The sequence below is a fragment of the Meriones unguiculatus genome, chromosome X, assembly GCF_030254825.1.
Source record: "Meriones unguiculatus strain TT.TT164.6M chromosome X, Bangor_MerUng_6.1, whole genome shotgun sequence".
Taxonomy (NCBI): Eukaryota; Metazoa; Chordata; class Mammalia; order Rodentia; family Muridae; genus Meriones; species Meriones unguiculatus.
The window spans coordinates 154,342,716-154,364,545 of NC_083369.1; the positions used below are offsets into that span (position 1 = coordinate 154,342,716).

The 21,830-nt window shown below is 45.1% G+C and overlaps 1 protein-coding gene across 1 annotated transcript; it reads right to left on the reverse strand.

The window, feature by feature from the left end:
- Positions 1-3,862: 3,862 nt before the first annotated feature.
- LOC110541474 (uncharacterized) lies at positions 3,863-21,559 on the reverse strand. The gene is given in 6 exon segments (XM_060374764.1): positions 3,863-4,045; positions 4,527-4,573; positions 4,576-6,206; positions 6,208-7,292; positions 7,295-8,353; positions 21,404-21,559. Coding segments are annotated over 6 exon segments (4,161 nt in total).
- Between the last annotated feature and the right edge of the window lie 271 nt (positions 21,560-21,830).

Sequence of the window (21,830 nt, forward strand, 5' to 3'; positions counted from 1 at the left end):
AAAAAACAAAACAAAAGAAAACAAAACAAAAAAACGACTCACAACGCTGTGGAGTTTGAGAGCAACTTAGGCCTATGACTGATTTGGAGGAAGGTTTAGGCCTGGAGAACAAGCAGCCAGTGAGCACATCTCAGCACTCCGCGTCTGAGGCACCCAGGGCTTCAGACTGAAAGGCAGGTTCACTGCTACCCCACTGGACAGTCCCAGGGCACAGGGCTCTCTGACCTCCACCCGGGCTGCCCTCCCAGCCTCCCTGCCAGCATCTGGAAGACTGTGCTCAAGGCCAACCGGGAAGCTGGAGTGCTATTTCCAGGGATGCTCCGCCAGAGTCCTGACCCTGCCCTATGCAAGCCTACCACAACCCCGCTCCTGCCGCCCCGCCCCTCACCCCCCACCATGGGTTTCTGGCGTGTCTTTTGGGCTGACTCTTGTCACTCACTGGCCTGCCCCGGGCAGCAGCGGGTGACCAAGGCACCGCACAGGAACTGGGGGCCATGGCGCGTCCAGGTTTGGGCCCGTGGCCCTGGCAGGCAGCACAGGCGGCTGAGGCCCACAGCAGTAGCAGCCCTACACTGACCACTTGGAGCAGCTCCTGGCGCTGCCCACTGGGTAGGGATCAGCACCAAGAGGGCTGCCAGCTGAGGGGGCAGGGGCTGGGCATCCCGGTAACTGAGGAGAGCAAAGAGCCCGCCCCTGACTGAGGTCATGTCCAATCAACAACCTCTCCTCCCGAAGAACAAAAGAATTCTTCCCGCCGATTCGTCCGCGGGACCTGTCAGTCGGAGAGTGCTCGCCTAGCCCCTGTACAGAATGTCTGGGGCACGTGACTGTGACAGAAGACTTGGCGCATGTGCACCAGTCCCAGGTGTGCCCATGGGCGAGCTTTTGCCTCCTAGCACCCTGGCAGGCTCGAGGATCCCACCTTGGTACTCTCACCCGAGTAACCCTTTCTGTTTCGAGCTGGCAGCACTTGTCCTCTCGCACACACTTAGGGATTGTCAAAGCTAGGGCATTTGTTTTCTTCACAGCCTCTGTCTGTGCTTGGGGTCGACTCGAGTTCCCTGGTGAGGAGGATACTGAGGCGCCCAAGAGAGGCTGAACCAAGGTCACACAGACTTAAGACTCGGTGCTGATAGGGTCCTTGCCTCTTCTCGCTCCAGGATTAAAGAGGGTTTTCTAAGCGTTTCCCAACAGTGCCTCCCAAAGGTCCAGAGGCACAGCCTTCTGGCCTATCTCTTAACTTTTGCCCTCCTCTTCCCCATGTTAATTTTGCGTAGACTTAAATCTGCATGCGGCCCAAGTCTCAGCACACAGGGGCCCCCTTTTGCCCGAGAGCCCCGGAGCATCCCTTAAATTCCTAAGACACTTATCTTTTGCCCTATGCTCTCATGACTTGTCTCCACAGCAAACTAGAGTTCCCTGAATATGGCCATCCCTTGTTCTCCATAGTAGGCCCTGCAAAACCTGCACTCCCGGTGCAGGATCCGTACTGCTCCCTCCCCCAAAGTGACTCACAGACCACGGTTTGATGCAAAAGCAAGAGGCAGTTTATTCTGATTGCGATGGGGGTCGTCCCTTCAAAGCAGGAGACGACTCCGAGCATACAAAGCACAGAGTTTTTATTCCTAAAAAATCAGGCCTTTACATTGATTAGTTAGCAGAAAAGATAGCAGTTATGCGGTTGGCAGCTGTAGCGGGGAACTCACAGCTCCAAGGACAGTCCTCCCCTCTTCTCCCATCTCTCGGTTCTGTAGCAGGCCGCTTACAGCTTCAAGGACAGTCCTCCCCTAAATTGCCTGACTTGCTCTTTCTTTTTAGCTGGCCCTTATTCAAGGTCCAGTTGTTTTTCTTTCTAATTTGGGATGGTCCCATTTCTCATTCCCCCCTTCTTCTTTGGCATAATTTTAACCCTAAAATTACAGGCTAGATTCAGCCTGCATCTCTAATTGCTGATACTGCTGTCGAAGCATAAGGACCTGAACGGTACTGATCCGTTCTCTCACAAAATTGACTAGCTTATTAAGAATGCAGGGGCCAAGAGTTACAATCAGAAGAAGAATTAGCAAAGGGCCTAGCAAGGTGGAGATTAAAGTGGTCATTTATGGAGAGGAATTAAACCATCCTTCAAACCATCCTAGGCTTTGGGCTCATTCTCGCTTTCTCTTTTCTAAGCCCTCTTTGACCTTATCTAGGGTCTCAGTGACAACTCCAGTATGGTCGACATAGAAACAGCATCCTTCTTTTAGGGCCGTGCATAAACCTCCTTGTTGCAAAAACAATAAATCTAAGCCCCTTCTGTTTTGTAACACCATCTCTGATAATGACTGTAAGGAATCTTTGAGCTCTCTAATTGTGCTTTCTAATCTTTCTATGTCCTCATCAACAGCTGCCCTAAGCTCATTTAACCCGCTATGTCGGAGGGCTATAGCCGACCCTCCAGCTGCTGTCCCTACTGCTCCTAGCCCGACCCCAAGCATTATGGCTAAGGAAATTCCCAGGTCTCTTTTTGTTTGTATCAGCAGGTCCCCCACAGAGTCCCAGTATTGGAAGGGCTCTTCATACGGGTGATAGGTGACTCGGGGGATTACCTGGACCAGGACACAGTAGTCAGATGAAATGACAAGCACCTGAGTACTGACACAAGTAGTGATCCCTGTCACACAGGCCTACCATCCATCGATTGGTGGTATGAGGTACCCAGACAGACCTGCAACATCATAGGTTTGGTTGCATAAAAACTGATGACTGGGGGGAACTTTACCTACACAGAGTCCTTGCCCTGAAACGGCAGACAGGGAAAGTCTAGCCTCCCTTTGCGTCCAACGGCAGGCTGTTGCCTCTTGGGAGTTACTTATCTCATCTGTAAAGGCAATTTCTTTATAATATGGGGGAGCAATTCCAAAGCATAACCAACAAGACTCAGTAACCTTGGGGTTGGTATTATTTAGGGCCTGAGAGGCCCCCTGTGCTAGGGAAGTAATGTATGGTCCAGGAGGCTTAGGGGAAGAAGAATCTTTACCCATTTTTGAGTTAGGAGTCAGTGAGGGGGTTGCTGGACGTGGGGCTATAGTCTGGGGGTCCTCTTTCATTGGGGGAACCAGGTGAGGGCTAGCTTTATTTGGCCCTACTTCAACAGATGGAGCTGTTATTTTTAATTTGATGGTGAAAAGTAACCCATCATCATATCTTTCCTTATATATTCGTAGGCCCCAAGTGAACCCCGTCACCCAGTTAGTTGAAATCTGTTTTCCAGCGTCTGTGAACCGGTTTAGCAGGGGGTGGCACCAGGTGGTACATATTGGCTGATTAGTCCACCTATTGTTTGGTCCCCAGTCTGGGGGCTGGGCATGACTGTAATTAGCTTTAACAACAATGTAATCCCAACTGGAGGTAGGCTTCCAGGAAGTATCGCCAGTGGTTTCACACCTCCAATTCTTGCAGTAGAAGTCATTTTTCCCCCACATTTGTTTACCATTTTAGGTTGTTGATGGGGACCTGGACATACATAAAAGGTTAGGACTCGCAGCATACTGCGGTGGTTGGTGGTCCCGCAGCCCCCCCCCAGGGATCTAAGCCCCTTCTCTCACTAAAAGACCCACATCTATGGTCCCCAGGAACCACGTTGGGGTCTAGGTGGCTTTGCAAATCCCAGTTAGCAGGTGCTCCTAGAGCCATTTTGCAAAGGTCAGGGTACAAGTCCGGCCACCATGTGAAGGGTGGGGCTATCTTTGAAACAGACCAAATTATAATATGTCTCTGATTAGTTACTTCCCAAGTCAAAAGTGTGGGCTGGTGAAGACTGGAGCCCAAGCAAGTATTGTAAGTGCTTAACAGAGCCAAAAGCACCAGCAGTTTGTGGCTATCACCCACGGCTAACATTCTTAACAAGTTTAAGTTTTAAGGGTTTGTCACTGGGCTGGATTTTCCAGTCAGAAGTGGAGTCCTCTGGAGCGGGTTTGACGTGTGATGCGTGGATCCAAGCAGCAATGCCTTCTACCTTCACAGCCATTGGGGTGGTGAGCAGGATGCAGTAAGGACCTTTCCACTGGGGTTCCAAATTTTGACTACGGTGTCGCCGTATATAAACCAAGTCTCCAACTTGGAACTGATGTGGCACCTCTAAGGATCCTGGCGCATATGCACTGCCAACCTTGTTCCAGATTTCTTTTTGAATAAGCTGCAGTCCCTTTAACCTGGACAACAAGTCAGAGTTACCACTAGTTATGTCAAGAGGGTCTCCCAGGAGATTCAAGGGAGCAGGAACTCCATACAATAGTTCAAAAGGCGTGAGATTCAACAAGGAAGGAGTATTCCTGACCCTAAAAAGAGCCAGAGGGAGGAGTACCACCCAGTCACCTCCAGTCTCCATGGTCAATTTAGTAAGGGTCTCTTTTAGAGTTCTATTTATGCTTTTCACCTGTCCTGAACTTTGGGGTCTATATGCACAATGTAATTTCCAATTAGTCCCCAAAAATCTGGCCACCTCCTGACTTACCTGAGCAACGAAGGCCGGCCCATTGTCTGACCCGATTACCTTTGGTACTCCAAACTGGGGAAAAATGTCTTCCAAAATCTTCTTGGCTACAACCAGAGCAGTCTCTTTCTTAGTGGGAAAAGCTTCCACCCATCCTGAGAAGGTATCTACAAAGACTAGAAGATATTTATTTCCATACCTGGCCGGCTTGATCTTGGTAAAGTCCACTTCCCAATGCATTCCAGGTCTAGTTCCCCTTAACCGTTTTCCTGAGCTTTGGAAATTCTTTCCTACGTTTACCTTTTGGCAAGTTATACATGTCTGAGTCACTTTTTCGGTTAGAGCAGTGAGGTTTAGTATTCGGTAAGGAGATTGGAGAACAATTTCAGTCAATTTCCTTGCCCCTAAATGAGTCCATTGATGCATTTGCGCTATTAGTCTCTTAGCATCTTCCTGTGGCAAAATGACCTTACCTTTGGAGTCAATCCATGCTCCCACATTAGCATCGAATGTCCCTTGTTTTCTCTGTATTTGCTCCAGGTCATCCTCTGAGTATTTTAGCTGTTCCTTCTCTGGCAATTCAGTAGTTAATATCATTGGAGCAGGACTTCCTCTAGCAGCTGCTTTAGCCTCCTGATCAGCCATGTTATTTCCCTTTGCTGCCTTGGAATTTCCCTTCTGATGTCCCAGGCAGTGAATTATGCTTACCTTGGTGGGCAGTAGTAAGGCATTGAGCAAGGCCAAGATTTCATTTTTATTTTTAATTTCTTTACCGGCTGACGTCAATAGGCCTCTCTGCTGGTAGATGGCCCCGTGCACATGGGCCGTAGCAAAGGCATACCTGCTGTCAGTGTAGATGTTTATCTTTTTGTCTTGCCCCAAAGTTAATGCTTGAGTTAAGGCAATTAGTTCTGCTTTTTGAGCAGAGGTGCCTTCAGGCAGCGCTTGGGCCCATATTACCTTGTGTCCATCCACCACCGCTGCTCCCGCTTTTCTTTTTCCATTTTCCAAAAAGCTACTCCCAACTGTGTAATATATCACCTCAGCATCTGGCAGAGGCTGGTCTTTTAAGTCCTTTCGCCATCCCTGTTCTTCCGCCAACACCTGCAAGCAATCATGCTCTGGGGGCTGAATCTCTGGATCTGGTAACAGGGTGGCAGGGTTTAGCCCCGTTGCTGGGGCAAAAGTAATCCTGTCATTATTCAAAAGCAAAGTTTGATAATGAGTCATGCGCGCATTCGTGAGCCAGCGATCAGGTGGCTATCTGACAACACTCTCAAGGGCATGAGGGGCATAAACAGTAAGATCTTGTCCCAAGGTCAGCTTGTCAGCATCCTTTACCAATGCGGTGACTGCTGCTATTATCCGAAGGCAGGTCGGCCATCCTGCTGCTACTGGATCAAGCTTTTTAGATAGATAAGCTACCGGTCTCTTCCAGGGTCCAATCTTTTGAATTAACAACCCTTTAGCCATTCCCTGGTTCTCGGCCACATAGAGATGAAAAGGTTTAGTGACATCAGGAAGTCCCAAGGCTGGAGCTGACATTAAAGCCTGTTTAATATTATCAAATGCAGCCTGTTCATCTTTTCCCCAGGAAAAAGTGTCATTGCCCTTTGTAAGGGCATACAGAGGGTCTGCCATTTCAGCGAACCCAGGAATCCATAATCGGCAAAACCCCGCTGTACCAAGAAATTCCCTCAGTTGTTTTGTAGTTCGTGGAGGGGGAATATGAAACAGTCTCTTTTCTAGCCTCCAATAACCATCTTTTTCCTTCCTTTAGTATATACCCCAGGTAACTGACCTGTTTCCGGCATATCTGGGCCTTCTTTGCTGATGCTCTATAGCCGAGTTCACCCAATTCTTGTAAAAGTTGGCCAGTGGCTTTGAGACAGGTTTTCTGACAATCTGCAGCTAGTAAGATGTCATCCACGTACTGGAGAAGAGTTACCTGAGTATTTGTGGCCCGGAAGTGTGCCAGGTCTCGGTGCAGGGCTTCATCAAATATGGTAGGAGAATTCTTAAATCCTTGGGGAAGTCGAGTCCATGTTAGTTGGCCCGAGACCCCGGAGTCGGGATCTTTCCATTCAAAAGTGAAAATGTCTTGGCTGGCAGGGCTAAGTTGAAGACAAAAGAATGCATCTTTAAGGTCTAGAACAGTATACCAGGCTCTGTCAGGGGGAAGGGAGCTCAGCAGGTTATACGGGTTGGGGACTGTTGGATGTAAGTCCATAACCTGTTTGTTAACTTCCCTCAGGTCTTGCACAGGCCGATAATCGTTGCTCCCAGGCTTTTGGACCGGCAGTAATGGAGTATTCCAAGCAGATTGACACCTTTTCAAAACCCCTAGGTCAAGGAGTCACTGTATATGAGGGCGAATCCCATCATGGGCTTCCTTAGACATTGGATACTGCCGCACTGCAACTGGGGCTGCCTGAGGTTTTAGCTCTATCTGGACTGGCGGTTGCTTTCTTGCTTTCCCTAAGCCAGCTGTTTCAACCCAGGCCTCAGGGTATTCTTTTACCCACCAGTCAATGTCTTTTTCCCCCTCTTTTAAATTTTTAAATAGCCGGTATTCATCTTCCAAGTGAATTGTAAGCACGTGAATAGGATCCCCTCTTTTATCTGTAACCTGTGGGCCTTCTGGGATAAAATAGATGTGGGCTCCTATTTTGGTCAGAATATCCCGTCCCAGCAATGGGTATGGGCAGTCAGGCATGACTAAGAACGAGTGGGATACCCGGCCCACTCCAAGGTCCACTGTTCTTCGGGTAGTCCATGTATATTGCTTACATCCAGTGGCCCCTTGAACCCATGATTTTGTTTTTCTTTCTTAGCCCCTGAGTCTTGCAACAGAACTGAATGCTGAGCGCCAGTATCCACTAGAAAATGGACTGGCTTCCCCTCCACCTTGAGGGTTACCCTGGGTTCGGGGAGGGGAACCGAACCCCGTCCTCCCTAATCGCTGTCATTGTTTAAGGTCAGGACCCTGGTCCCTGTGGCTCGAGAATTCAGCTGCTTCTTCTTCCTTTTGGGGCAATCCCTCCTCCAGTGTCCCGTCTCCTTGCAGTAGGCACACTGGTCCTTAGACAAAGGGCCCTTACGGTTGCCAGGAACTCTCTCCCTTTCAGAACGACTTTCCTGAACTACGGTGGCCAGAAGAATCTTAGTCAATTTTTTATCCTGCCTCTTGTCTCTCTCTCTCTCTCTTATCTCCTGTTCTTTCTGTTTCCTTTCTTCTTTTTCTTCTTCTGTTTCTCGACTATAGAAGACTTTCTCTGCTACTTGCACTAAATCCTTCAACGACTTATCCTGCAGACCTTCTAATTTCTGAAGTTTCCTACGAATATCCCTAACTGACTGATCTATGAAAGATACAGCCACTGTTGCCCTGTGCTCATCTGAAGCAGGGTCATAGTGAGTAAACCAGCGGAATGCATCCATCAGCCATTCTAAGTAGGCTGCAGCAGATTCCTCCGGCCCCTGGACCACTTCTCTTACCTTAGTCAAATTGGTGGGTCTTCGAGCAGCCCCACGGAGACCCGCCATTAGAGTCTGGCAGTAAACCTTCAAGTGCTGCCTACCCTCTGGTGTATTGTAATCCCAATCAGGACGAGAGAGAGGAAACCCATTATTAATCTCGTCGGGGAGAACTTTAGGCTTCCCATCCGCCCCCAGGACATTCTTCCTTGCTTCTAGAAGAACTCGTCCCCTCTCCTCGGTAGTCAGGAGTGTCTGTAAAAGCTGTTGGCAATCATCCCAAGTGGGCTGGTGAGAGAAAAGGACAGATTCAAACAAGTCAGTCAAGGCTTGGGGGTTCTCAGAAAAAGGGGGATTGTGAGCCTTCCAATTGTAGAGATCAGCTGTGGAAAAAGGCCAGTACTGAAAGGGGTACTGAGAATCAGTCTCAGAAAGGCCCCTGTGCCCAGATATATTTGGTCCTTGGGGTGATCCCATCCTCTCCATGTCTTAATAACTTCCCTCAGAGACCACCAGGAGACGACTCGATGCAATTGCAAGAGAGCTTTATTACGAGAGCGATCGAACTCGGGACCCAAGTCTCACTGGCTCAGCAGTAGAGCAGTGGGACCCCGAGCTCTGAGTGAACAGGATTTTTAAAGGGAAAGTCTGTGATAAGGGGGTTTCCATGGCAGCAAGCAGGGGGGCACAAGCCTTGGCGTTACAGAATTTGGTGAAGTTTAGCAGGGCAGGTTGACCTTTTCTGAGGCACACAATCACAATGGCTAAGGCATATAATTACAATGGCTATTTTTCTAAACCATATCTGAAACATTGGGGAGAATTTTCCCACCCAATTTTTAACCGATTCCCATTGATTATTGCCAGGGAGTTTGTCTCTATTTTCTATGAAGCATTTATTTTATTATATTTCCTGCAGGCTGTTGCTAGGAGAGTTAACTTTGTTTTCTGCCAGGTGTACACTCTGTGATATTTCCTGGTACCTGAATTCAGTTCCCAGTCAAAATCTTTATTTCAAAATGGAGTTATATTCTGGCTAAATTAAACTCTTCAGCAGCAGGTGATGGATGCAATGAGGGTGGGGATTGACTGTGTGATGTTGTTAAGCTATGGATCTATTTGGAGGATGTCCAATCAAGGCAATTAGAAAACACCTGAATATAGTGTGCAACTCAAAGCTACTTCTTATTTATGATTTTGAATACCAAGGAGAGGGAAAAATAGATGATATATATAGGACTGTAAGAAAACACACTGGTCTGACGGTCAAGATTCCCAACATTTGATGCTTTCTGTGACTTGGGTCAACCTATTTAATACTTTGCCCAGCATAGTTACTATAGGGTCTCTCAGGTGGCATGGTGGCTCACACCTGTAATCCCAGCATTGACTAGGTAAGAGGATCAGTTCAATGCCAGCTTCAACCACATGTATGAGTTCCTGTCTCAAAATAAATAACAGCAAGATCAAGAACAACTGAAAGCAACCTGTGTAAATATCCAACCTCTGTATAGATACTTAGAGATTTTGCTATTAGACACAGTTCTAATTTGTTATTATAAATAGCTCAAATACTCAAAGCACATGCTGTTGCACACACTGAATAACGCAAAGCTGCTGTGAGGAGCAGCATTCTTAAACAGCATCGCTGTGGTACAACAGGGCTTACACGAGGAAGCTGGTCCTCATCTACTTTTGCAGCAAGTGGCATGACCTTGACAAACTCCAGCCCTGTAGCAGAAGACCATCTAAACCTCTATAGTTCTCTTTCAGATTTATTTATTTTAAAAGATATATCTTATTGTTAATTATGTGTATGTGTGTATGTGTGCATAAGCATTTGTGCACCTGTTAGTGCATGTGCCTGTGCAGTTCAGCAGGGATCATCAGATACCCTGGAGCTGGCATTATTGAGAGTGTGAACATCCTATTATGTGTGGCGGGAAATGAACTTGTGAGCCCCACAAGAGTGATACATGTTTTTAACCATTGACCTATCTTTCCAGGTTCTGTTAAATTTTTTTTTGTTTTGTTTTTGTTCTTTGAGATATGGTCTAATGTCTCTCAGGGAGAAATTGAAGTTGCTATGAAGCACAAACTGGCCTTGAACTCCTAATCCTCTTCACTCCACTTCTGAAGTCCTGGGATTGCTGATGTGTATCATCGTACTTGGTATCTTTCTGCAGTTTATAAATGTAATTGCAAATCCATGTTCAGTGAAACTCTGTAATATAGGGTTACTATGATGTACAGGAGACAGAAACACAGGAGTCTAAATGAACCTATCCATCTTCGCTTGCACACTTTCCACTGTAATGGGTGTCATGTATCACTCATGTATCTGTTGTCTGTTGTTCTCTGGAGATCACAGTGGATATTCACAGCAGTTTGACCTCAATTGCACAGTTACTGAAAGTTTTTTCTCTTATGTTTACCCTCAACATAGTAGCTCAACAAAAGAAAAAAAAAAACATTAACTGTCTAGTGGACACCCTTCTGGTAGAATGCTCACTTCCTGTTCAAGAGAACGACTGGTGGTCAATAGATGTTGGAAGACACTGGGAAGCATATCCTCAAGGAACTTCTATTTCAGAAGGTAAAATCTGTCAACATGAGAAAGTTAGTGATCAATGCTGTCTCAGTTTGGGTTTTATTGCTGTGAAGAGACACCATGTGCGTGGCAATTCTTATAAAGGAAAACATTTAATTGGGGCTGGCTTACAATTTCAGAGGTTTAGCCCATTATATTAATGGTGGAAAGTATGGCAGTGTGCAGGCAGACGTGGTGCTGGAGAAGTTGCTGAGCATTCTTAATTTTGATCCACAAGCAGCAAAGAGGAGACTGGACTCCACACTGGGTTTGAGCTTGAGCACAGGAGACCTGAAAGCCCACCCTCACAGTGACACACTTCCTCCAACAAAACCACACTTTCTCTAACAGGGCCACACCTCCTAATAGTGCCACTCCCCTCGGGTCAAGCATTCAAACACAGGATTCTATGTGAGCCATACCTATTCAAACCACCACAAAGACCAAGTCCTATGGAATCAAGAGCTACAAGGTAGTTGCAAATGTTTTTGGATTGTAAAAGTGGAACCTGGGACTGGCTGGGCAGGGAACAGACTTCCATAGGAGTCTCAGAGCATGATTCATGGATGAAGTGCATCTCTGAAGAAATTTAGCGCAAATAAAGAGAAAACTGGCTTTTGGTACTAATATGGAAAAGCCTGATCAATGTGAAGAAAGAAAGCAAGGACTGGGGATACCCATCCCCTTCCTTTTGCTTCATATATTAGACTTCATCCTTCAACTCCAGCTAGATAGCTATAAATTAACAGAGTAGCCAGTCGCGCTCCACACCATTTGTTGAGGGAATGTTTTATACTCTCTCACATCTGTAAGGGAAGAGAAGGGAATTGTAGTACTTATAGAAGAAAAATGAAAACATTGAAAAGAAATGTGTTACTTTTCTTTCTACCCCCTCACTTTTTGACCAAATTACTTGGCTGGAAAGTGTTAGAAGGCGTGAGAGCATGTTAGGGGGTGAGGAAAATGTATTCTGTGTAGGGCCAGAAAGTGCGATTTAGTGTACAACAGCCAAAAGTTTAGATGAGCCCTGCACATCAAGCAAAGTCTGACATGAGGGACCAGTTCCCACAAGGTGGGTGGCATATATGCACATACAGGTCCAAAAAAAGTGTGTCAGTGCCCAGATCAGATGACAGAGACATTTATATGTGGGATGTATTTGTCCCTTTTGCTATAAGACAATGAGGCAATAAGGCAATGGGGCTGGGAAAATTTAAAGAACATACATTTCCTTAGCTATGGTCCTGGAAGTCCAAGTGCATGGACTTGGCTTTTCTGTTCAGTTCTAGGGTAGCTTTCTGGCTATACCTGAAAATGGTAGACAGTATAGTAGGAGCACATATAGAAAGCCAGTTTTTCTCTGTGGACTAGAGCCCACTCTCAAGGGGATGAACCAGGATTCCATGGTAACGTCTTTAATCCCTCCTAAGGGCATGACACAATGACATATTGACCTTTTACAAGACTCCCATCTCTTAAACATTCCACCTCTCTTTAAAACCACCACATTGAGACCAGGCTTCCAACATGTGGTTCTTTGGGATAATACTTGTTCCATACCAAAACCAAGGCAAGGAGAAGGCATCAGAGCCTGGGAAGAGTTTCTTAGGTCTGTGACGCCTCTATTGAACAACAACAATTTTTTAAATTCCTACCTCTGTTTCAAACTTTCAAAAGTTGATAAAATTTTGTACAACCACACTGGAAATCGATCTGGCGCTTTCTCAGACAACTAGGAATAGTGCTTCCTCAAGATCCAGCCATACCACTCCTAGGCATAAGGACGTTTGCTCAACCATGTTTGTAGCAGCTTTATTTGTAATAGCCAGATGCTGGAAACAGCCCAATTGCCCCTCAACTGAAGAATGAGTGCAGAAATTGTGGTACATTTACACAATGGAATATTACTCAACAATGAAAAAATAAGGAAATCATGAAATTTACAGGTAAATTGTGGGACCTGGAAAGGATCATCCTGAGTGAGCTGTCCCAGAAGCAGAAAGACACATACAGTATATACTCACTCATATAGACATGTAATATAGGATAAACCTGTTAAAATCTGTACATCTAAAGAAACTAATCAAGAGAGAGGACCCTGACTATAGTGCTCAATCCCCATCCCGAAAAGCAAAGAGGAAGGACATCAGAAGAAGAAGAAAAAGGAAACAAGCGAAAAACCCGCCATGGAGGGCCTGTGAAAGGCTCTGCCCTGCAGACTATCAAAGCAGACACTGAGACTTATGTCCAACTGTTGGGCAATATGCATGGTATCTTATGTAAGAACTGGGAAACAGTAAGATCTGGAGAGGACAGGAACTCCACAAGGAGAGCAACAGAACCAGAAAATTTGAACACAGGGGTCTTCCCAGAGACTCATGTCCAAACAAGTACCATGCATGGAGATAACCTAGAACCCCTGGCCAGATGTAGCCCATGGCAGTTTAGTGTCCAAGTGGGTTATATAGTAATGGGAAGAGGGATTGCCTCTGACATAATCTGAATGGCCTGTTCTTTGATCACCTCCCCCTGCGGGGGGAATATTCTTACCAGGCCACAGAAGATATCAATGCAGCCACTCCTGATGAGATCTGATAGACTAAGTTCAGAAGGAAGGAGAAGAGGACCTACCCTATCAGGAGAATTGGGGAGGGGCATGTGTGAAGAAGGGGATGGGAGGGTGGGACTGGGTGGGGAGGAGGTAGGGGCTTATGGGGGGTTACAAAGTGAATAAAGTGAAATTAAAAAAATAAAAGAGTTGATACAATCTCTCTCTCTTTATATATATACTAGTTTTTCAAAACAGGATTTCTCTGTGTAGCCTTGGCTATCCTAGAACTCACTCTGTGCAGGAGTCTGCTCTCTAACTCAGAGATCAGCCTGCCTCTGCCTCCCAGCTGCTCAGATTAAAGGCATGTACAATCACTGCCCAGGATATATATTATATATATATTATATATTTATATATAGTATATATATTTATACATATATATTATTATATATTAAAACATTCACAGGTGTTTTAGTTGTCCAGTGCATTATTTATAAGCACTCTGAGTTGCAATTTCATGTCCATCAGTGTGTTATTATTCTCTACATGGCAGTGTTCACTCTCCTACAGTTGTTGTCTGGGGTATTTGCCTTTGCAATTTCTGTTCAAAAGATGTTTTGGCCACATTGTTAGAACTTCAGCAGTTATTAATCATGAGAGCACCTGTTAGAACCACAACAAAAAGAAGCTGAATACTTGTTCATCATACTGAGGATACAATAAGTCCATTTGATTTGTACCTATTGAGTCAGTACAGAGTGATACAAGCCAAGAAGGTACAGACAGACTGATACTTGCCCGACAGAGTTGAGTTGAGCAAGGCATACAGACCTCAGAACCAAACATGGCAGGGTCAGGGTGAAGAGTACAGGCATAGCCTGGCTGTCTGAGTTTGCTTTCTGTTGCTGTGAATAAACAAAATGACCAAAAGGTGCTTAGTGGAGAAAAGGGTTATCTGGCTTACACTTCTGTGTTATATTCCAGCCTTGAGGGAAGTCAAAGGAGGATGCAGAAGGCAGGAACTGAAGCAGAGACAGCAGAGGAATACTGCTTACTGGTCCACATGTCAGCTGAGGTTCAATCATCTTTCTTATACAGTTTCAAGTTCTCTAGCCTGAGGATCATTCCAAAGGCCCACAGTGGACTATGCCATCCTACATCAACTAGAAATCAAGAAAAATGTCCCACAGAAATGCCCACAGTCCAACCTGATGGCAATTCCTCGGTTGAGACTCCCTCTTGTTAGGTGTGTGAAGTTGAGAGCCAAGATGAACCATCACACACAGTTATGGACTTGGGGTCCTTTTTAAAATCTGGATTTTAAAAGCTTGTTCCCAGATGAAAATGTGAACATATTTGCTGTGTGTATCTCCCTCATATGAGTTGGAAGATTCATGAAATTCCAAATATGTTCAGTAATATTTGTGTCTCTTTTGATTTCTCACTCAGATATTTCTTAAGCAATTGTACTCTTTGAGATGAAATTAGTTATTAGCCACAGATTTAAAAAAATGTTTTCAGTAGGAGGCAGGTACCCCTTTGAAGGTCCTGGTGCTCTGATCAGTGCCCACCTGAGGGCTTCTGGGAGTGCTGGTTGCCAGTGGCTCCTTAGCCACCCATGCAGAATCTTGTTCCACCATGGGAGTGATATGGCTTGCAGCTAATAAATAAGTAGTGCAGGTTATAAGGTTTGGGCTCTTACTCAGGGTGAAGGGACAATTATGTGATGTGTATGTGCCCATGATCTCCCTAGCGGAGGCTGGAGGGAGACTTCCTTAGTGTTCATCAAGGCCTAGCCACACTCCTCCCCACACCTCACTCTCCTGCTTCCTTTCCCTTCAGATATATTTGGGAGATCTCCCTCAACCTCTTCTATCAGACACCCTGCAGCAGACTCTGGTGTTCTAGAAAGCTGGCCTGGAACACGTGGCATAACAAACGAGATCCTGTTGATGTTGGGTTTGTAAGTGGGTAGGTGTGACATGTGTGAGGCATCTAATGGCTCAGATGTAACAACATGAGCTTCAGCAGCCATGGTGACCTTCTAATGGCATCTTGAAAGATCGTTTGTGGCTTTTGGGCTTCTGTTGTTAGGCCAGCCCAACTCATATCTCAATCTGAAAATTAATTTTGCCACTAACCCAGACATTTATATAACCTATATCTTTACTGAAATGTGGCGGAGCTGAAAGAGAGTGAAGAAGGGAGGGAGAGAGAGAGAGAGAGAGGAAGAAGAAGAAGAAGAAGAAGTAGAAGAAGAAGAAGAGAGAATATTATGAAGACAAGTAAGAAAACTTGATTTGCCTTATCAAGGTATAAAATTTATGTAGCACACTGTGCTCTGTGTCTTTAAAAAGTACATTTAAATTAAAACCATTACATTACACTTATTTTTTTTTTTAAGTTAGGGTTTCTCTGTGTAGCTCTGGCTGTCCTGAAACTCACTCTGTAGACTAGATCCACCTGCCTCTGCCTCCTGAATGCTGGGATTAAAGGTGAGTGCCACCATTGCTGGGCTAAAAGCATTACAATACTGATGTTGAAAATATGCCTCTATTTATCTTTGCCTTTCACAACACATAGTATACTTAATGTGCTCACAACTTCGTGCACCCTCTCCCTGAACCTACACAACATGTGGTGTACTTCTCTGTATACTGGTTTTTATGCCCGAATTAATAGATTACGGTAATAGGAAGACATAGTAAAAAAGGCTGGACTTTCCAAATCAAGATGTCACAGAGTTGTACTCACTCCAGCTCCAAAGACAGAAACTATTCTTTGCCTCCTCTTGGTTGGGTGGCTAGAGCATTTATTAGCTATGGTCAGGTCTCTGTCTGCATCACCTTGCTATGACCTTTCTTTCTCTGTGTAAATGGTGGCTTGAATGAGACTGGCCCCCAGAGGCTCATGTATTTGAATGCTTGTTTTGAAATTAGTGGAACTGTTTTGGGAAGAATTAGAAGGTGTGGCCTTGCTGGAGAATGTGTTTCACTGGCAGGGGGCAGGGAGTTGGAGGGGGATTTAGGGCTTCAAAAGCTAATGTCATTCTCAGTTAGCTCTCTGTGATTCCTGATTCTGGATTAGATGTAAACCCTCAACTACTGCTCCAGGGACATGTGTGCCTGCTTGCTGCCATGGTCTAATCATAATCCTCTGGAACTGTGAGCTCACATTAAATGCTTTCTTTTATGTGTTGCCTGGTCATGGAGTTTTGCTGCAGCAATAAAAAAGTGACTAGGAAAACGTATATCTTATATTTTGTGTCTCAGATTTCCTTCTGCCTCAGTTACAACAACACCTGCCATGGGATTTAGAGGTCATAGAACAATCCAGTATTATCCTTTTCCTTCCTTCCTTCCTTCTTTTCTTCCTTCCTTCCTTTCTTCCATTTTTTTTCCTGGAGACAGGGTTTTTCTGTGTAGCCTTGGGTGTCCTGGACTTAATTTGTAGACCAGGCTGGCCTCAAACTCAGAGATCCACCTACCTCTGCCTTCCCCAATGATTTTCCTCTTTCAAGATCTGTAGCATGAGCACATCCACCAGGCTCTTTGACATAAGTTCTTGGCATTGGCTATGAACATCTTTTGGGGAGTCACTTCAAAGTGTGTGTGTGTGTGTCTGTGTGTGTGTGATGACACTAAGAGAATAAGGGATTTACATAATTGAAGAATAAAATAGAGGTGGGGTAGAGAGGTGACTCAGTATAAGCATGAAGAGCAGTGTTTGCATTCCTAGAACCCACATAAAAGCTGGGAAGGCCTGGTGCCAACATTTAATCCCACTCCTCAGGAACCAGAGATATGGGATACACTGAGCAAGCTCTTTAGTAGACAATTTGGAATATCTGCTCTTCATGGTCAGTGAGCAACCCTGCCTCAATTAAAGGTGATCAGGCTCACCTTCACACTGTCACATGTAAGCACATGCAGATTCTCACACATATACACACATACTCATATGATCCCATACACACAATCAGAGAAAAACAGAGAAGAGGAAAGTTGGCATTCCTGTAAGTCCAGCACTTGAGAGATGAAGGCAGGAGGAAACCAAAGTTTCAATCCAGGCTACACCGGAAGGGTGGTTCAAACAAAACCATATAACACAACACCTTTCCCCTCTTCCGAAAAAAAAAAAAAAAAAAAAAAAAAAAAAAAAAAAAAAAAAAAAAAAACAAAGAAAGAAAACAAGACAAAAAAGACTAGCCAGGGGGTAGTGGTGCATGCCTTTAATTCCAGCACTCAGGAGGGAGAGGCAGACTGTTCTCTGAGTTTGAGACCAGTCTGGTCTACATAGTAAGGTCCTGGACAGCCAGGAGTACACAGAGAAACTCTGTCTAGACAAAGGGAACAAACAAAGAAACCAAAACCTACAAAACCCCGAAATCTGATCAGGGCAGTACTTGCACACATGTACTCACATGTCAGGGTGAATATAGGGGCTCACACTAGGAGCACCTATATTCACACTAACTTTAGGATGTTCTTGACATAATTTTGCCAAGCACTAAGGTCCCATGATGATACAGTACATGGAAGCATGTCCTTGGCTGTTGAGTCAACTAGTCAGCAATATGACACCCAATGCCAGTGTGACTTTGTGCCAGACTGCACTCTTCACATTGAGTGACTGTTGTATGGTGGCATAGGACTCAGTGAGACCTGGGTTTCTCATGAACCTCAAAGCCCTGTGTGAGGCAAATTTACCTATAGTTACTATCACCTATAATTTTACCTATAGGTAAATTGTATTACCTATAGTGAGTTTCCATTTGTACTATGGTAAAGGGTGTATCTGAGGGACTATTGGCAGCCAGTACCAGAAAGTGCTGTGGACCTTTAATTAGTTGATGTCTGTTTCTAAGTTAGATACTTGTAGCTGAAGAAGGAAAATGACGGAAGTTTTTGAAAGAGCTTTATCATTTGAAAGGTACAGATATTTTAACATGTTTGAAATACTAAGGTTTAGAAAGTCCCACAGATTGGTGGACATACTTCACTTCGTGGATCTTTGAAGGTGCTTAAAGGAAACAAACCAAAAATATTAATATCTTACCAAGCATAATTAGCTATAATTAAATAATATGATTTCTAAAGCAGGTTCACTAAATCACTTCAAATAGTTCTATTTCAAGCACAGATTATCCCCTTAGGGTCTATGATTGTAGCCCAGTGGTAGAACATGTACCAGGCCTTGAGTCCAATATTTAGTGGACCAATCTGTGTGCAACCTAGCATTGTGTGTTTCATCCAATTGTTTCTGAAGAGTTGATGAAAAACATGCAGGCCACTTTTGGGGCCAATCCACAGTGCGTAGGCAAGTTACAGCCCCATGATATTTGACACTTTGGAGAGCTATTTATCATGTCCTAAAGGACTATCATTTTCTCCTCTGTTTATTTTTGGCTCCTATGGTCCCTTTCCTGAGTCATCATTCCTAACTATGCCTTTGGCTGCTTGCACAAGGGAGCATCCACTTAACTATAGCACCTTCAGGTATGGCAGGTGTCCTTCAATGAGTCTCAGAGATTTCCTGGTTCAGCCTTCCTTATCTAGAATTTCATCCTGAACTTGACCTTTGACCCAGAAGCCCTAAGGGAGAAGTTGAGTTTTTCCTGAACGTTTTCTGTTGTTGTTTCATTATAATTCATTCTGCATGTCAGCAGCTATCAACAAGAGGGACATAGAAATCAGTGTGGAAAGAGGATGTTACTTTGCCAATTAAGAGAAAGTCAACAGGAGTTTGGAACGAAAAAAAATGTTAAGAGGGAACTCAGAAGAAGGTTGAGACTGTATTAACTTGTCAAATCATTATTAATGAAGATTATCCCATCCAAAATTTGATTTTTTTAGTCCAAAAATCATCAATAATGGATGAATGAAACATGCAGTTTCTGCTTAAATAACTGGTTTTCCACATGGGTTTTGATTAGTGAACACTGCATTGTAATCATTTCTAAAAAAAAAAAAAAATCATGATATGAAGTAGCACATTTGTATTGTCCCATGTGACTCAGTAGGCCATTTCTGCCCTCAACCCTGGACTTCACGAACACTCTACTTTGGTGTGTGTCAATCACCAGCAGTGCCACCTTTGTGTTCTGTCCAAGACAACATGTTGATTCAGATGCAGAACCCTTCCTTTTCAGACCTTGGTCTATCTGCCCCTGTACTAGAAGCATGTGTTTCTAAAGAGCAGCAGCTGGCTCTCAGTCCATTTTCTCACAACCTGGTGCCCTGACTGACTTCAGTATTGCCTGTAATTCCTCTTCCTTCCTTATTCTCGCACCCAATAGAGCATTCTATATGTATAAAGGTTGATTAATTAAAAACAAAGTGAAAACTAACCCCAGCTTGGACCTCTTCTTGCTGGAGTTCACTACCCTGGGATCACTATGGGCATTTATTTTTATTTGTCACAGGCTAGCTGCAGAAGTATCCAAAACCTGTTTGGGTGTGGCACAAGGTCATCCAGGGTAGGGATACCATATATATTGTGGCTAACAAACTGAATTTCTTGACATCTGGGAATGTACTCCTCGTGGTCTGGTCTTATATAGAGCAGGTATCACTAACTGTGATACCTGCATCTTGTAGTGTCCAGCTTATTGGATATTTTTGGAAATATGTATTATTGACATAAAATTACATCCACTTGTTTACATGTTGTCAGTGACTAACTTCATCCACAATGGTGAAGATGAGTAGTTTCAATGGATACATATGGCCCACATGACCTAACATACCAAGTACATAGTTTATAGCAGAAGGGGTTTGTCATCCCCTTGTTTAGAAACTTGATGTGATAAGGTTGGAGCAAGCGAAGTCTCCTGGATTAAAGGAACCAGAGCTTTTCACAGATGTCAAATTCTGTTGTAAATGGCCTTGTCAAAGTCTCTCTGCATGAAAGTGAACTGGATAGGCAGTTTACTTTTAATAGACATTATGGCAAAAGTGACAACATGTCACCTCATCCTGGGTTTTGTTCTGGTGCTGTTGTCTTCTTGATTTACACACTTTGGTAAAATCTGTTGCCATTTTGAAGAGGTCCACTTCTGGCCAATAGCTAATAATGATGTAGTGTCCTTATTCCTGGGGAAAGGAATACTGCCAGTGACCATATCTGTGAGCTTGTCATCAGATTCTTCCTAAGTCAAGTGGTAAGTTGACTCACAGCCATAGTCAACACACTTTTAATGTCTGAGATGAGGTCATTCAAGCAGAAGACACAGGGAAGGTGTGGTGGTTTGAATTAGAATGGCTCCCATAGGCTCGTATCTTTACTTAACTGGTCTCCAGTTAGTGGAATTGTTTGAAAAGGATTAGGAGGTTCCATATTGGAGGAAGCATATCTCTGGTGTTGGGCTTTGAGGTGTCAAAAGCTCACACCAGCCCAAATCTCTGTCTCTTTTTCTCTCTTTTACTCTCTAGGTCTCTGGGTCTCTGCCTGCACCTTTCAGATCAATTTGAGAGCTCTCTGCTACTTCTCCATCACAAAGCCTAACTGTCTGCTGTCATGCTTCCTGTCCTGGTGATCATGGACTAACTTTTTAAAACTGTGAGTAAGCCTCTAAGTAAACGTGTTCTTTTATACGTCACCTTAGTCATTTTTTTTTTCCTAGCAATAGAACAGTTACTAAGTCAGAAGAAACCTGCTCCACAGATATGTTTAATAATAAATCTTATATCACCGAGTTTGGGGGTGTTTGCTCTGCAGCAAGTAGAGATTCAAATGTTAAAAAATGGGCATAATTTTTTGCTACCTAACAGAGAGGCCTATGATGAGAATTAATGTGCTCATAAAATGTTTAGACATCTCCAGAAGCCCTTCCTAAATGCACAAGCATTTCCCATTTCTTCACTATGACCATCTGCCTGCCTGTCTTGGTTGGTATTCCTAAAGTGGCTCCTTTTCTCCCCATGAAGTTCGCAGGGACTCCTCATTCATTAATTAAATAACGAAAGAGTAACTGTTTTAAGAGAGAGACTTCTCCTTCAGAAATGGTTTCCCTCGGCCCTTTATGGACCCACTAGGGAATCCCTGGCTAAGCTCCCTGTGGCCCAGCAGGGCTCATTTTCTCTCCCTGGGTGCAAAGCAGGCTCGCTGAGTCTGAGGGAATGGCTCAAGAGGAAGCAGGGCTGAGCCTGCACCTGAGAGGCTGCCAAACAGCCAGCGGGCAGGCGCACCTGTCACCACCCCCTCAGCTGGCGACATCCCCAAGTAGCCTCTCCACAGCCTGCCTGCCCACCGGAAACAGACGGGAGAGCAGCGCCCCTCGCAGGCTCTCTGCTTCTTTTCCCCACCTCACCGAGGCCAGCCTGCCAGCGCCCCTTGCTGTCCCACCACTCCTGGTCACCTGGCCGCCAGCGCCTGGCAGAGGCTTCCTCGCGCCCCCCGGCCCACCCCCAGCGGGTCTCCTCCACCACTGCGCTCCGACTTCCGGGGCGCGCAGACTAGGCGTCATAGTGACAGCGCCTCGGGGTGTCACAGTGACAGCGACCAGGGAAGCGCAGGAGGAAGCGGTGACTAGTGGAGGAGCCGCTCTCTGAGTCTCTGCAGGGATGTCTGAGCAGCCTCTGCCACCAGCCAACAATGGGGCCTCTGGCTCCGGAGACGCCCTGCCCGCGCCCATGCATGCCAGCATCGACTCCTCCCGGGCTGGCTCACCCCGTGGAGGCTTAGGGACTGAGGTGGCCTCCATGCTGCCCCACCTGCCACCACCCATGCTGCCCCTG